Raw genomic sequence first — 16,381 nt, forward strand, 5'->3', positions numbered from 1 at the left:
TTCTTTTTTTTAATTGACTTTGCATCTCTATCGATGCCTCCACCCTGGACCCCCCTCCACAGCCCTCCCTCTCTTCTCCTCTGAGAGGGAGGAGGCCCCTTGGGTAGCCCCCCACACCTTGGCACACAAGTCTCTGCAGGGCTAGGTGTGGCACACACATTGAATCTCACACTAGGGAGGCAGAGGCAGGTGGAGCTCTGAGTTTGAGGCCATCCTGGTCTACCTCGTGAGCGCCAGGATGTTCAGAGAGATCCCATCTCAACCTGGCCTCCCCGAAAAAGAAAAGAAAAACAAACAAAAGAAAATAGATTCAGTACATATTTTAATATCTCAGATGGAATGTCTATTTTGTGGGGACATCAAATCCAGGAGGAAAGGAATGAACATGAAAGCTGTATGAATACTCAGAGGATGACCCATCCTGGTTAGGCCTTTGAGTCCATCTGAGGCCCAGTATTCACATCCACATCCAATATCAGGCAGGAGGAAAATAGACGTCAGAAAATGCAGGGTTTAAGTTCTGCCTCTTCCAATTCCCTCTCTCCCTTGGAGACTTCTGGGATTTGGGTTGCTGTAACCTAAGCAAGCTACCCAGTAACTGGGTCTATGTGTTTCAGGGACAAAAAAGTCTGTAGCTTATGATCAAAGTCGATGGCTCTGAACTGAGGCTCCTTGTACTTCCGGGTCATCTTGGAACTGAGGTATGTTATGAGTTCACATCTTTCCACAAACTGTTCCATCTTCTTCTTATATTTTTTTCTTGAATATTCAGAACCCTTGGGATTAAATGCTGTAGAAAAGTCACAGAGTTGTGAATGTTTTCTGATAGGTGGTTAGAAAACCATTCAACAGAGAACTTCATGTGTAACTAGACCACACCCAGCTAAGAAGATGGTTCCATCCCACATAGGTTAGAGGGTTGTCTATCTTAGATCATAATTTTCTGGGTTCATTTTTCTCTATGGCATAGACTTTTGAGTACTGTTATATTATTTATTACCCTGGTTTTATCTATTAGATTATTAATTTTTTGGTGTTAGAGATTGAACCTAGGGCTTCACATGTGCTAGGCAAGTTCTCTACCACTGAACTACATTCCTAGAATTCTGCATTTGTCTCACTGTGTAGCTCTGGCCAGACTGGGACTTGCTGTATAGACTAGGTTGCCCTTGAACTCACAGAGATCTGCCTGTGTCTGCCTCCCAAGCATTAGAATGAAAGGTGTGCACCACTATGACTGATTTAAAATTTTGTTTTTGAGACAGAGTCTTACTAAGTTGCCTGGGCTGTACTAGAGCTGACTCCATAGCCCAGGCTAGCCCAGTTGACCTCATAGCCCAGGCAGGTTTTGATTTGTAATCCTTCTCCTCAGCCTCCTGCATAGCTGGGCTTTTACAGGTCCAGTTCATAGTCCTTGATTTAAAAACCGGGGATTTCAGTTTTGATATTTTCCTATAGGTGTTTACCCTGCATTTCATTTGCCCCTCCCATGCAAGCATATAATGAACCCAGTTTAACAACCCTGTCTACTGCATACAGCACAGCAGGTGCCCAGCTTTTCTGAATGGGTCACTTCAGAAGGCGTACCTTTGAGGTGAAATGCTACATAAAGGAGCACGGACCTCCTCACGCTGAGGAAGGGGAGCTTGGGTTTCAGGTTTCCTGCCGCATTCAGTGCCTTGATCAGGGAAGTGGCTGTGCCCTGCAAGGTGAGAGAGGATTTAAGTCAGTGTAGATCTGAGGTCAAGTTCATTTTCAATGCAGACAGATAAAAGCCTTTTTCTCTTCATCAAATAGCCTTCCTGAGAAGGAGTTGATTAGACAACCATCTGGTCAACAGGAAAGAAACACACTACATCTGAAGAAATAAACTATGAATAGACATAATCCGGCTGGTGGTGGCTGCGTGCCTTGAACTTAATGAAGAAAGAAGGGGTTGCCTTGGCTCATCTCTGTTTGTGTGGTTAGCACAGATAGCCTGCCTCCTACTCTGTGTTCTTGGCCACATGACAAAGAATCCTAGAGATGACAGCCTCACTGTGGCCCAGTTCCCTGAAGGTGACAGGGCCTTCTAGAGAGCACACTCCTTCATGCCGGGTCTTCCTTGGCATGTTGGCAGAGAGCCCATGGAAGGGCAGCCTTGTCTCCATCTCTCCTTTTTGGTTTTCTTTCAGATTTTTTTGGAGGCATTCTTGCTATGTAGCTCAGATGTGTCACTGAAGGCTAACTTTATAGGGAAACTGACAGTAAAGTGCTTAAGAAGTTGTGACAAAGGTGTAAAACTTAGTTTTCCATATTTATTTTACAGGAAAAAAAATACCCAATGCCTTCCTTAGAAGGCTAGAGAGATGGTCAGGGGGTGAAGGTTTGATCCTAGAAACCCACATGAAGTTGGAAGGAAAGAACCAACTCTGCAAAGTTGTCATCTGACCTCCACAAACATGCCATGACACATGTCCCCTTCCAGTGCACACCAAGTGTATGCACATGCACACGGAGCAACACACACACACACACACACACACACACACACACACACAATAATTTAAAAATTAAACAACTTTGAAATACTTTTTGACTAGTAACAAATTTTACTACCTTTAAAAAATTATATCTGGATGAATAAAATGTGATTTGCACAGACAGTTTAATGTGGAGTTGGTATAAAATATGGATTTTGTATCTCACCTATCCTATACTGTGACTTAAGTCTTTTGCAGAGCAATTTAACCTTTGAGAGGCCAAGACAACATTTCAAATAATTAAAAGCAAAAAACAAAAACAAAAAAAAACAAGAAACCCCAACAACACTAAAATTTAAAAATCCCAAGCAAACCAAAAGCCCCAATAACACTAAAATTAAAAAAAAAAAAAAACAAACCACATCCAATGTGCATATAAATAGCTCGAAGGCTCCAGGAGTTAGACACAGGTGATCACAGATTTTGTGTTAATAGCCACCTATAAATGAAGAGTGGTTTACAACTCAAAACCAGAAAGACAGATGGCTCAGTGGTTAAGAGCTCTGACTACTCTTCCAGAGGTCCTGAGTTCAATTCCCAGCAACTACATGGTGGCTCATAACCATCTGTAATGGGATCTGATGCCCTCTTCTGGTGTGTCTGAAGAAATCACAGTGTATTCATATAAATAACATAAATAAATCTTAAAATCAGGACGCTTTGCCGGAACCCCACTGTGTCAAAAGTGGAAGTTACTGTTAGAAGACACCCTTAGTTCTTGTAACATGGATCATAGAAAGCTGTACAACAGAACCTGTTCCAGGTACCCAGGCAAAGGCAGACTGGTGAGGTGGATGGATTCCTTTAGCGGGGGAAGTTTGCGTGGAAGCTGCTGGTCCCAGTATTGCATTGGCCGCCTAAGAATACAAAGCTTGTTAGACACATGCCATACACACTCATCCTTACAGACACAAGACACACGCTTGCACACACTCATCCTGGCCGTACACACAAGTATGAGGTGAAGCTTCCTGCTTGCTTTATCTCCTGGAGAAAATTATATGAGGGAAGACTAGGGGTTCCATAAGGTGTTTCTTTTGCTTTTCAATTTCACACATGTAGCCAACTCTGTTACTTAGAGCAACTTTGAACTCCTGATTCTGCTTCTGTCCTGAGTCCTGGGAATGAGTGACCACCGTGCCTAGGTCTGGGGCCCCAGCCCTGATCACCTATTTCAGATGTCATAACTTTCACAGCAACTATATAAAACCTTTTACGTTTATTACAAAATTTGAATTATCAAAGTGGTGCCTTCATCCCAAAGATACCTGTGCTCAGGGTAAATGACACCAGAATGGAGCTTCCTCCAACAGCTGCTGATCAGGAGCAGAGCCAGACTCAGGATCCTCTTCCCAGCAGTACCTCCTGTCTAAGAGCAGTCTCCCCACCCCCATCCTCTGAAAACGTGCTGTACTCTCTTATGGGTCTCTTACTACAGCTGTGTTTCTCTCTTTCCACCTCTCAAGTCTTGGCACGTCCTTCTTTTTTAGATCCTTCCCATTCTACTGCATTTCAACATTCTCACAATTCCCACATTAAAAGAAAAGTAGCTGGATGTGCTGACCTGCAAACTCAGATCTCAGGAGGCAAAAACAGGCTAACCTGTGCTATGTAGTTCCAGGCCATTCCTGGCCAGCCTGGCTATGGAATGAGACCTGGTTTCAACAACCAACCAACCAACCAACCAACCAACCAACCAACCAACGAATCGACCATTCATCCATCCATCCAACCAACCAACAACCGACCGACCATTCAATCCCATTGAAAACCAAACCCAAACCCAAACAAACTAGAAAGCAACAAAGAAAACCAACATAGATAGTGAAGTCACCTTCTTACTTTCAACCCTACATCTCTCCCAGCAACTAACATATCTAATGTTTTTACAATTAAGTTTCTTCAGCCCCAAGCCCCTCTAGAAATGACTAGCTCAGCACAAACCTAGTTAAAATCACACAATTTAAGGGGTTTTGGTTTCTGGCTTCTTGGGGGAAAACTGAATGTGTGTGTGTGTGTGTGTGTGTGTGACTTCCCTTCTCCTCCTCCCATAGTTCCAAGCATGATACATGGGACATGAAAGATAATAAACATATTTATAATTTGGTGAATAATCTCACCTTAAGAATTTCTGGAGTTTTTCTTCACTCTCACAAATAAATATGCGATCACGGTACTCTACAGCATATTGAATGTCACCAGGCACTAGGGCTTCATATCTGAAAGATCAAAAACAAGAGAAAACACAACAAAACCACTGTGAGATTAGTATGTGTTGGGTAATTAATATGTAGTGCTGCATGTCAAGAACGTTTCATTTCTCTACATGTGCAGTTCAAGGAGGAAAGGAACGTTTTCCCGAGCGTGAACATGATGATCCTGTCTGGGCTGGAGGGATGGCTCAGAGGTTAGGAGCAGGGCTGCCCTTGCAGGGGCTGGAGCGGGAGATCCTAGCGCCATGGCGGGTGGCTCTTAACTACCTGTTCCAGGGTATCAGATGCTCTCTCCTGGGCTCCTATGAGCACATGGCGCTCTAGTTCTTTTTCCGGGTGATGTAAACTAAGAAAGTTCTCAAAGGGAAGAGCTTCTTTGTCGTGTAAAATAATAACCAAAAACAATATTTGAAAATCAGAATTATATATTCTTAAAAGGTGACTTTCCTAAACCAGCACGCTCTGCAGATGTTCAGGGTACATTGGGAAGAGCTGGTTTCCATGACGAAATAGAAAAGTTAAACGGTGCAATTCAAGATGGAGAGAAATGTACCTCTGGGGCTCGCTGGCTGAGGGAGCACATCCAGCCTAAGCTCTCTAGCTTACACACACGTGCACGCACACACACACACACACACACACACACACACACACACACACACGAGGACCTGCCTTTGTTTTCCATCCTGGTAAGTCACCGGGCAGTAGCCCTGGAGCTCAGCACACTTAGGGAAACGACTCTTCAGCTCTGACACCGTCAGCCTTTTGGGAAGCATGTCATCCGGTGGGAGTGGATGAGGTGCCAAGGGAGGCACGTACAACTCTGGGTCCTTCAGAAATTTCTATTAAGAAAAGAGGTACAGCAGCGGAAAGCATTTAAAACAGCAACACCACACCAAGGAAGCCATCACCATGGGTTTCCCAGCTCCTTTCCTGTTCTAGTGGCCTTTCGAGGCATCCAAGAAGTTACTGCAGCTTTTTCTCCCATAAGAAGTTCTGCAGGACAGTGATCCCAGGCAATTAAAGGTCTCCTCTTACTCAATAATATACTTTTAGTTCACACTCTACGACAAGGACTGGAGGTCTTTAGACACCTGCCATCCTGTCTCTGCACTCTGTGGGTTCTCCATAGTTGCTCTGCAAAGTGCAAAGGCACAGGGTGTCCACCATGACTTCTGCTAGAACGTTCTGGGATTGTGCTATAAGCAGGAAGGAATAAGCACCCTGCTTCAGTAAAAAAAAAATCAAACTTCTCATTCTTTGGAGGGAAATAAAGTATTCAGATTAGTTTTTATTACTGTCTTCAGTTACAAACCATTATATATTTATTACCAAGTCACAGGCATCAAAATATTGGGATCAGTACATGCTTAGATTGTTAAATCCATGAGTGCCAAGTAGCCTGTTCTCCATATCCATGGGTTCTGAAACCTGTTTCTTTACTCAACATGTATGGTATTTCCTATTTTCATTATCCCCTGAACAGGACAGTGTGACAACTCCTCCAAACATGGTGTCCACCACTGACCAAGGCCTTCTAAATATGCCCGGGGGACGAGTAGTCTCAGGGCTATGCTTTGAGTTTCAAACTGACCCCTGAGTCACAGGCTCCAATGGTGGGGTTCTTGGTCCTGATTCTCTGAACATTCCCAAGGGTGCCTGTTTTTTTTTTTTTTCATTTGATGAAGCTCAAGACAAGTCTTTTTTTTCCCCCACTTAATGAATATTTACATGAGAAACAGACTTACGTTTAGCTTTTCCTGGGAACTCATTTTATAATAGTGTCCCCTGAACTCTGCTGCAAATTCCAAGCTGCTTGTAACAGAGCAATCAATCAATTCATAGGATTCTGCTAGGCTGACAGGGCAGAACTGTTTAAACTCTCCCAGGCGTGAAATCAGCTCCTCAGGTGTGATGCATAATTTGTCAATGCATGCAGCTTTTCCTGTTATTAATATATTAGGTATTACTATATTTTTCACAGGAAATATGATATTAAGCATTAAAATAATTTTGGTTAGACACCACTATATTAATGCTGTACATTAAAATCCTAAACGATAGAGTAAAAAAAAAGTTACTATAAATGCATGTGGTGGTGGAGGTCTACAATGTTCTAGAGTCTGAGGCAGAAGGATTGCTTCAAGTTTTAAGCCAACCTGGGCTACATAGTGAGAGCCTGTTTTAAAACAAACTAGGAAGCAAACAAGACAAAAGTTATTCTTCATGCCTGCTGCCTCTAGCCTACTACTCACTGTGAAAGGCACTCACTGTTGGGTTTGTACCCCTTTTAGTCTTTTTTTTCTCTATACATTTGCATGTATACATGTCTTTTGCATATAGTGTTTGTAGTGGTTTGAATATGCTTGGCCAAGAGGGAGTAGTTCTGCTAGGAGCTGTAGCCTTGTTGGAGGAAGTGTGCGACAGTCAGAGTGGGCTTTGAAGTTCAGCCCAGTTTGGAAGAGTCAGTTTTTCTCTTGGCTGCAGTTGGATGAAGATGCAGAACTCTCGGCTCCTCTAGTGCCATGCCTGCCTGAAAGCTGCTCTGCCTCTGCCTTGAAAATAAACTGAACTGTAAGCCAACCCTGATTAAATGTCCTTTGTAAGAGTTGTTTTGGTCATGGTATCTCTTCATGGCGATGGGACCCTAACGAAGACAGTGTACTTATGCCATTACATGTAAACATTATTTTACAACTTCTCAGTTATTTGTTGTTTTCAGCATCTTTCGTTAGATATGTTAATTTTGGCTTGTTTTTCTGTTCAAGGAGACATACTCTGATGTTTATCTGTGGTGTCCTCATGCTTCAGCTCTCTGGGTGTTGGAATTACAGGAGTGCTCTACCATGCCCAGATACCCACTTCCTCTGAGTATATGCATGATATTCTACTACACAAATATATAAACTATAAACATATGACCATTAACTTCTGTGTATACGTGGTTTACTTAAATACTTTATCTTGGTTGACTATTTTTGTTCTAGTTTTAAGGTATCATTAACTATAAACATGTAACAAATAATAGTTATGTATGCATGTATATTTTATGTACATACAGCAGTTACATATACATACACACATCTGTATGAATGGGCATCTGCATATGTAACACATGCACAAACGTGTAGTACATACACACATGAACACACACATGAACACACACATGTGCATGCACATATGCACACATATTTATGTTCTATACAATTCTAATATTAATTTGCTCTGGTGGTTTGAAGGTGCTTGGCCCATAGGAAGTGGCACTATTATGAGGTATGACCTTGTTGGAATAGGTGTGGTCTTGTTAGAGGAAGTGTGTCACTGTGTAGGTGGGCTTTAAGGTCTCCTAGTATTCAGGCTCCATTTAGTGAAGAAGAGACTCCCCTTCCCGATTATCTGCAGAAGACAGAGTCTCTGACTGGCTGTCTTTGGATTAAGGTGTAAACTCTCGGCTCCTCTAGCACCATGTCTACCTATACTTGGCCATGTTTGACACCATGATGATAATGGACTGAACCTCTGAAACTGTAAGCCAGCCCCAGTTAAATGTTTGCCTTTGTAAGAGTTGTCTTGGTCATGGTATCTCTTCCCAGCAATGAAACCCTAAGATGCCAGCAGCCCAGCAATGGGACGGGCATTGGGAAACACTGTCTTATTGGCTGCCATCTTACTGGCCTTCTAAAAGCAAGCAATGGCCAGTGAGGCCACAGCAGCATTCCCAGAATGGTTCTGAGGCTGCACACTGCTGGAATTCAAGTGTGTCCAAGTGGAAAAACCTGTGACTCAACTGAATCAACAGAGCTGAGTAGATGCCTTGACTCCATTGTGAGTGTCACAAAAATGGATACCAGCCATAAACTGTGACCGCTCCATTAGGTCCTGGTCTACTCTGAAAAAGTGTGGAGTGGCAACTGGATGGAGTTTACTAACATTTTTGTATTTTCACAGTTCAGAGTTTTCTGGAGGGTTGTAACTTGCCTGAAGTGAAAAGCAATGCTGATACTTTCTGTATAAAACTCCTGAGGCCTGATTTTCCTAATAACTCTGTTACTTTGAACATACATCTGATTATGTTGCTATCGTCACTGATTGAACCTAAGTATGGCTGGTTCACTGTGTCATTGTACCATGAGCATCACTGAAGGACACATGCTGGGCTGTCTGCCCCATCTCTGGTACTGTGCCTTGTGATTTTCATACCTTACACATCTGTCCCACTGTGAGTATTCGTTTCTAATGAAAAAGGATATATCCAAAGCACATGTCTTTAGTCCCAGAGAACTAGAGGCAGAGTCAGGTGGACCTCTCTGTGTTCAAGACCAGCCAGGGCTACAAAATGGGATCCTGTCTGGAAAAACAAACAAACAAACAAACAAACAAACAAATGTGATCTATGCCACAGGACTAGTTTTCTAGGCTCAACTGTGTCTTCTTAAAAGAGACACAGAAGTATTCATAGCACATTTGAATGTAACCTTGAGAACAAAGTCAGATGGACAAAGAGACTGAGGAGTATGACTTGTGACAGAAAGACAAAAGGAATGCCACTCAGTGACAAAGGGTTGTTATGTGACTTTATTAGCCAATGATTGCTGGCTCTGCAGGAAAGAAAGAGAAGGTAAGTAGCAGGTCCTTTCATAATGTCCTCAGAGACAGCATGACACTGCCAGCACCTTGATTTTGAACTTCTTGTCTCTGGAATTGTGACATAATACATTATTGTCACTTAATCCACTCCCTTTGGGCACTTTTTCACAGTATCCCTAGGGAGTTAAACCAATTCCAAAGGCCAGGACTTCTGTGTGGCTGGCTCTCGCTTTCTCTTGCCTTCCTGAAAGCTGGTTCACTTAGAAAATGAGGCTGCCTGTTGGGTGTAGTGATGTAAACTAGTAACCTGATGTTCAGGAAGCCAGGGTTTGAGGCCAGTCTGAGAGACACTGCAAATCTGTCTCGAAAAGCCAGCAAATAAACAACTAATGATCTTGGTGGTATCAGCCATTCCAGGTATGACTAAGGAGAGAATTATAGGGTCATACAAGCTCCCACTGAGATTTTACAAGAGGGCTGGGAGGTCTATCAGTGTGTGACAAGTCAGTATCTCCCCAGGTGACTCTTGAAATGGTGGTGCACAAAGCTGTGTTGGTGGAGTCTAAGACACAGTGGAGATGCAAGGATGTTAGGAATGCCAAGAACATGGAAGGTCTGCTGAGGAAAGCTGAAGAGAGTGAATGGAGCCAGCCTAGGTCAGAGGCTACAAGGACCATTCGTAGCTAGCTTTGGGGGTGGGGTGAGAGGCCATGAGGACCATTCGTAGCTAGCTTTGGGGGTGGGGTGGGGCTGCTCAACCCTGGTTTTCACCTTGATGAAAACACTGTAAGTCTCAGATGTTGGACATGGAGCTATGGCTGTACCATTTGGTCCAACAATGTCTTGTTGGGCTCCTGCCCCTTTCTTCTGTTTAGAATGGGAATTTACCCAGTGCTGTCATGTCTCAGCACATGTAAGCTTCCTTTTGGTTGGATGAGAAAGGTTTGCCCTTTGGTTCAGAGAAGACTCAGAATTTGGACTTTGGAACAATGGAGACTCTGGGAGACAGACTAAATGAATTTTGCATTGTGAGACAGCTAAGAGCCTTTGGGAGCCAAGGACACGGAATGCTATGATCTGAATACAAAATGTTCCTCATGTATACTGAAGGCTTGGTCTCCAGGTGTTGACATTATCTTGGGGGTAGTGACAACTCGAATGAAGAAGTAGGTCACTGGGGCACGACTGAAGGTTGTACTTCACTCACTAGCCCCGTCCTTCCTCTCCACTTCCTGGAGGCAACACAATGACAAAGCTTCCTCTTCCACATCTTCCCCACAGTGAGGCAGTGCCTTAACACAGTCACGAGACAACTACCACAGTCACGAAAAACTGCCACAGCCACGAAACAACCACCACAGTCAAGAAACAATCCCAATAGACAGGATGGACTCAGACCTTTGAGAGTGTGCCCACCTAAGATTGCCTCCTTATACTGTTTTTCTCAGGTAGGTGCCATAGCAACAAGAAACAAATAACATAGCATACGGCTCAATGCTATCTATTCTAGCTCAACATTCTAAAAGCCCGGTATCCAATCTACAAAACAACAACAACAAAACAAACAGCAATAGCAACAGCCCTACACAAGAACAACAAAACCAAAATACTAAAAAGCTCAAAATGTGTTGAGGACCTAAAACTACAGGAAGTTTATGCTTATGATCCTGACACTTGAAAGGTTGAGCCAATAGTTTCTCTGAGTTGCAAGGCCTGAAACATAGAGCCAGACTTTGACACAGAAAGAAATGGGGAGGGTGGAGGAGAAGAAGGGCATCAAGAAGAATGAGAGGAAGCAGGGAAAAGGGGAGAGGGAGAGAGAGAAAGTGTGGGAGAAAGGAAAAGGAAATGGATGGATGGATGGATGGATGGATGGATGGATGATGGATGGACAGATAGACAGATGGATGATGAAGGAAGGAGAGAAAGATATGGAAACATGAAAAACTTCAACATGTCTAGGTAACATTTTTTTTTTTAAAGTCAGACCCCAAAAGTACAGGCAAGAAAAGCAAATTTGATAAAGGGATTCACTGATTAAAATGAAGATACTGCTGCACAGCAAAAGTCACCAACCAGCAAGAAGACACTACAGTGCAGGAAAAGGCCTTTGACAATGGGTTTAACACCAGCACATATAAAGAATACACGAGCAATTCAACAGCACAAAACAAACAAAACAACCAACTGACCAATGGCCTTATGGTTAACAACTAACCAACCGATGATATCATGATTGAGTCTGAAATGTCCCCACAGGCTCCTGTGCATGATGAGCACTTGGTCCCTACCTGTTGGTGCTGTTTGGGGAAGGTTATGGAAGCTTTGGGAGGTGAGACCCAGCTACAGCAAGTGGGTCGCTGGTGCTGTGGCCTTGTTTATGAATGTGCTCATTTCCACTCCCATCCCTTTCTGCAGAGTTTCCAGCAACTACTGCAGCTTTGATCGGCTCACCACGGTCTGCCTTGAGGGACTGTATCCCCTCAAACTGGAAGCCAAGTAAATTCTTCATCTCTTAAGTTCGTTCTTGTCAAATATTTGGTCACAGTGACGAGAAAAGCATTAAATAGAGACATAAACAGATATTTACTCACAAGGGACAGTCAACAAACCTACAAAAATTTCTCAGCCCCATTAGTTATCAGAAAAATGCAAATCAAAACCATAGGGAGGCACCATCTCATTCCCAGGACTCCGATAGTAAAATAGAGAGAGAAATCATAAACGCTGGCTAGGATGCATGCGGAGGGTTACTCAGCCACCACAGACAACAGTATAAAGGTTCTTCAAATGACCAAAACTTAGACCCATTATTTGATATGGCTACCTCCAATCCATAGTATGAACACAAAAGAAATAGATTAAGCATATCAAAAGATGTAGGCACTCACATTTTAAATTCTACATCTAACACGTAGAATCAACCTAAGTATCCATTAGTGGATGAGTGGATAAAGGAGATGTAACCGATACACAATGAATTTTGTTCAGTCTTAAATAAGAATGACATACCATCATTATGGGGAGTAAAACTGGAGGCTCTGGAGGGCATCGTGGTCAGTTAAATAATCCAGCTATTGAAATAGAAGCACTACTGTTCTTGACCGTTAGCCATTGTGCACACGCACCGACTCACCCCACTGTTCCATAGAGGTGGGCACCGAAGGCTGGGTGTGCAGTGCGTTGGTGGAGTTGTGCACCTAGCACATGCAAGGCCTTGGGTTCGGTCTGTCTGCACTGGCCAGGAAAAGGGCAATAATGATGTGTCCATGGAAACAAAGAAGTGAAATGCAGAACTAAAGAAATAAGCTGCCACTGACTATGACAAATAGTCACACCCTGCTCTGCTTGGGCTGTGCAGCCAAGAGCTCAGGCTGGGTAGTGGACTCACAATGCAAATGTGTTGAGAGATAGTTGTGGAGATGAGGAAGTGCAAGATCCAAGTGTCAGTGGGTTTAGTATCTGACTGGACTGTCCCTCTCCCCCTCACCCCGACGGCTGGACGGCTGGCACTTTCTCACATAGAAGGGACAAGTGAGCTGAGCTCCCCGTAGCCTTCTCATAATAAAGGACACTCCTTCAGACAAGTGATGACCGCAGGGCCTGCTTATGTTGCAAATGCCCCGGGGCCTCCTAGACTGTTGCAGTGTTTAAATGGAGGGTAAGTTTCCAGATAGGAATTTTGGGGACCTACCAAGGTTCAGTTAGTATTGTATATTTAAAGTACTAATCACCAAAGCAAAAATTCAATTTAATAACTTATGCAAGCAAGGACAAGGCAAGACATTCACACTTTGTTTCATTCAAAAAGTATTTTTCCTATCATTTGGGAGGCGGAGGCAGACAGAGTTTCTGGGACAGCCAAGGCTACATAGCAAGTCTCTGTCAAAAAAGAAAAAAGCAGCGTGTAAGAAGAGACATCTGAGGTTGCTCTGAGGTTGTTCTCTGGCCTTTGGACTTATCTTGAACACATACACATACACACACATACACACACACTCGTATTTATACATGCACATGCACACAAATGAACACACTCGTGCACATGACTGTACATACACATGAGCACACGTGCACATGACTGTGTACACACACATGCACACATATGCACTTGTACGAACAAGCACAGGAATGCACACACACGTGCACACAGCTGTACACACACACATGAGTGTAAATGCACACACGTGCACATGACTGTACACACACACACATCTTACCTTCCTTTATTTTTTCCATATATGTCTGTATGTACTTATTCATCTGCTGGATGTCTTTGAGGACCTTGTTCCACACCCACCATTTGCTGTGAAATCCGTCAATCACGTGCCAGTTCTGGTGCTGTTTTTGATAAAACTGCCTGATCTCAGCGACGTTCTTACGGTACTTTGCGTTCTTATAGGCTACGATATGTGTGCTGTTGTGCAGCGGATAGGGCATGCTAAGGAGGAGACAGGAAGGGTGGGAAAGCTGTTGCAGGTGTACATGGCCCCTGGAGAGATGGTCAGGTTCCCCCCCCCCCGTCCCCATGCCCCCCCCCCCCCCGTGAATGGTACCTTTGCTCACTCCTCTTCTCCAAGAGCAGCCTTTTGAAAATCTCCTTGGACGGCACATCCAGCTCAAAGATGACCATGGGAATGATTGACCTCTTTTCCAAGAGAGCCATCTGGTGTGGGGTGACGGGGTAACCATCTATGACCACACTAACAGACAAACAGAGAAGCAAAAATCCCATAGTCCCTTTCTCTCACCATTCCCTTATGTCTTTCAGAGCAAATCTGCCTTAAGTGCTCTGTGGCTTTCCCTTATGGTGCTGTTTTGGTAGGTTTTTTTTTTTTTTTTTTTCTTCTTGTTTTTGTGTGTGTACTTTTTCTTCTTTATCTTTACATCGTAACCCTTAGTCATCCCTAGACCTCACAGTGGGTACAGCGGTGAAAGTGGATGGAGGAGAGACGCATTCGTACACGTGTGTGCTCCGGGCCACACAGCCACGTTTTGGTGGAATGGGAGGGTCACACCTTGTGTCCTTGATGTTTTTGATATAAGCACTAACAACAGAATGAATGTGGGCCGACCTAGATGTGAAACCTGGCGTAAAAGCTCCATGCCTCGGTTTTTAGTAAACTAGGAGAAAGTTCTATTTACCCCTTAGAGTTGTTGGAAAGGTTAGGGAGCAGGCATGAGAAACAAAGAGAACAGGGCACGCCTTGTACTGTGTGATTTATAAATAGTCATGAGCGTTCTGGGAAGAGATAATTCTCATTGTAGGAGAATGGAGACTTTGTTGGGTAAGCAGAAGGTGTGAAAATCAACAACCCAACAGTCTCAGAGAGCAAGGTTGTCTATCAAACTGAAAAAAAAAAGTTGTTTCCCCAGAAATTCTTCAAGTGGCCCCATAAACAAGGCAGCAAGCTGGCCCGGTGTCTGACGGCCACCAGTAAAGGTCTGTAAGTTTTGAGTGACGGTGCACGTGCCAGCGCCCTCCAGTGAAGTGCAGGCGTTACAGAGAAGTCTCTCAGCAGAGGTAATAACTCAGCCACCCCACTGTGAAAAGTCTGCAAAAAGAATGACAGCTTTGTCCTTTTCAACAGAGAGTGGCTACTTCTATACACGGGGAGGATCACTGGGTGGCTCTCGGGACTGGGGAAGGACACCAGGGTGTACAAGTCGTCTCCCTGCGGGAGTTAAGATGAAATCAACCCATGGCCCAACCCGAGTTGTCCTCATAGGGAAAACTGATAACCAGAGGAGAAGTGACTCAGTGAGGACATATCCCTTCCTCTCCATAAGGTTGTCACCTCACGCTCACTGGGTCCCTGAAATGAGAGAAACCGTTCAATGACTGGGCTCAAACACACCAGAAAAGAAGAGCCAAAAGGGTCTAACTGCGCAACATCTCGACTAAGGGGAGTCTAAGACCCGGACTCAGCACCAGAGAGCCCCAGGGTTGGCTGGGGTGTGACCAGTGGCTGTAATGGACAAGTGAAAGGGTAAAGCAGAGGGCGCTGAGCTGAGGATGAAAGTACGCATGCTCCTGTGCGGATACGGCATTATAGGAGGGGCACTGCTCCCCGTACAGCGCCTAAGAGGAACCGTGACCCTGGGACCAGGTCATCTCGGAGCTGAGGAGGGTTTCTCCTCCATCACCTGACGGAACAGTAAGGACTACTGGGGTAAGGGAGTTGGTTGGTGGCCCTGTCTGTGGGCTGGGCAGGAGTTGCTTCGGAGAGGGCTGTGGGCTAATCAGCCATGAATTCAAATCATGAATCTTGACAGGAAAAGATCACGTTTCCACGTAAGTGCTCAGTCTGAGAAGTAGACTGTGCGCTTCCCCTCCACAGCACTCCCCCCAAGCCCACCTCCAAATCTTCAAAAATAACCCCGAGTATCTTGACAGTTAATCCCCTCCCCCTCCCAGTCCCACCCACTTACCCTATGGTGTTGCACACACTTTCCATCAGAGAAGTATCCAAAGCTTGAATGGCCAGCTCATCCGGCACTGTCATCCCTTTGTGGAGATGCCACTTTATCATCAGTGACAGCTCCGTATCTGGGTGATTGCATAGTATTCCACGCAACGCGTCTCCCACTGACAAACGTCTTAAGCCATAAACGCTTGCAAGCTTTTGGGCAACTGGAAAAACAACAGCAGGGAGCCGATTTCACTGTGCGGGTTTGTCAGCGAACCTTACCATCAGATTCGGGCTCGCGGTGCCAGTGACAAGTTCATCTTCATGTCCCAGAGAGCCATGAGGTTGTCAGCACTGCTTCAGGTCTGCAACTTTAGGGTCTGCTTAAGGAACCAGCTGGGTTCTCTTCTCTTTTTGAAACCTTAGAGCCAGGGCTGAAGCAACACGTTCCTTCTGTGAGAAGTAGCGAGTTGGGGAAACATTGTAGCCATCCTGTGTGGACTTGGCATTTGACAGGCAGCTGAAGACAATGCTACTTGATTGCTCACACCGATCCCCAATCCACCTGTGGATTCCAGGCTGCAGCCAGGATAGCAAATCCCAGACACATGCGTCTCTGTCAACCCTCTAGGAAATGTTCTAAACGACA

The 16,381-nt window shown here is 44.4% G+C and overlaps 1 protein-coding gene across 1 annotated transcript in view; it reads right to left on the reverse strand.

The window, feature by feature from the left end:
- Nucleotides 1–587: 587 nt before the first annotated feature.
- Nucleotides 588–16,381, reverse strand: part of AK9 (adenylate kinase 9) — a gene marked incomplete at both ends in the record, with an annotated part of 106,867 nt that continues 91,073 nt past the window's right edge. Inside the window, 9 exons of the mRNA XM_080938205.1 lie at nucleotides 588–790; nucleotides 1,588–1,702; nucleotides 3,277–3,379; nucleotides 4,643–4,741; nucleotides 5,396–5,577; nucleotides 6,484–6,680; nucleotides 13,543–13,763; nucleotides 13,879–14,025; nucleotides 15,755–15,956. Of these exons, the coding sequence (XP_080794331.1) occupies nucleotides 588–790; nucleotides 1,588–1,702; nucleotides 3,277–3,379; nucleotides 4,643–4,741; nucleotides 5,396–5,577; nucleotides 6,484–6,680; nucleotides 13,543–13,763; nucleotides 13,879–14,025; nucleotides 15,755–15,956 (1,469 nt within the window). The remainder of the gene's footprint in view (nucleotides 791–1,587; nucleotides 1,703–3,276; nucleotides 3,380–4,642; nucleotides 4,742–5,395; nucleotides 5,578–6,483; nucleotides 6,681–13,542; nucleotides 13,764–13,878; nucleotides 14,026–15,754; nucleotides 15,957–16,381) is intronic.

This window comes from Micromys minutus, assembly GCF_963924665.1.
Source record: "Micromys minutus genome assembly, chromosome: 25".
NCBI classification, from domain to species: Eukaryota; Metazoa; Chordata; class Mammalia; order Rodentia; family Muridae; genus Micromys; species Micromys minutus.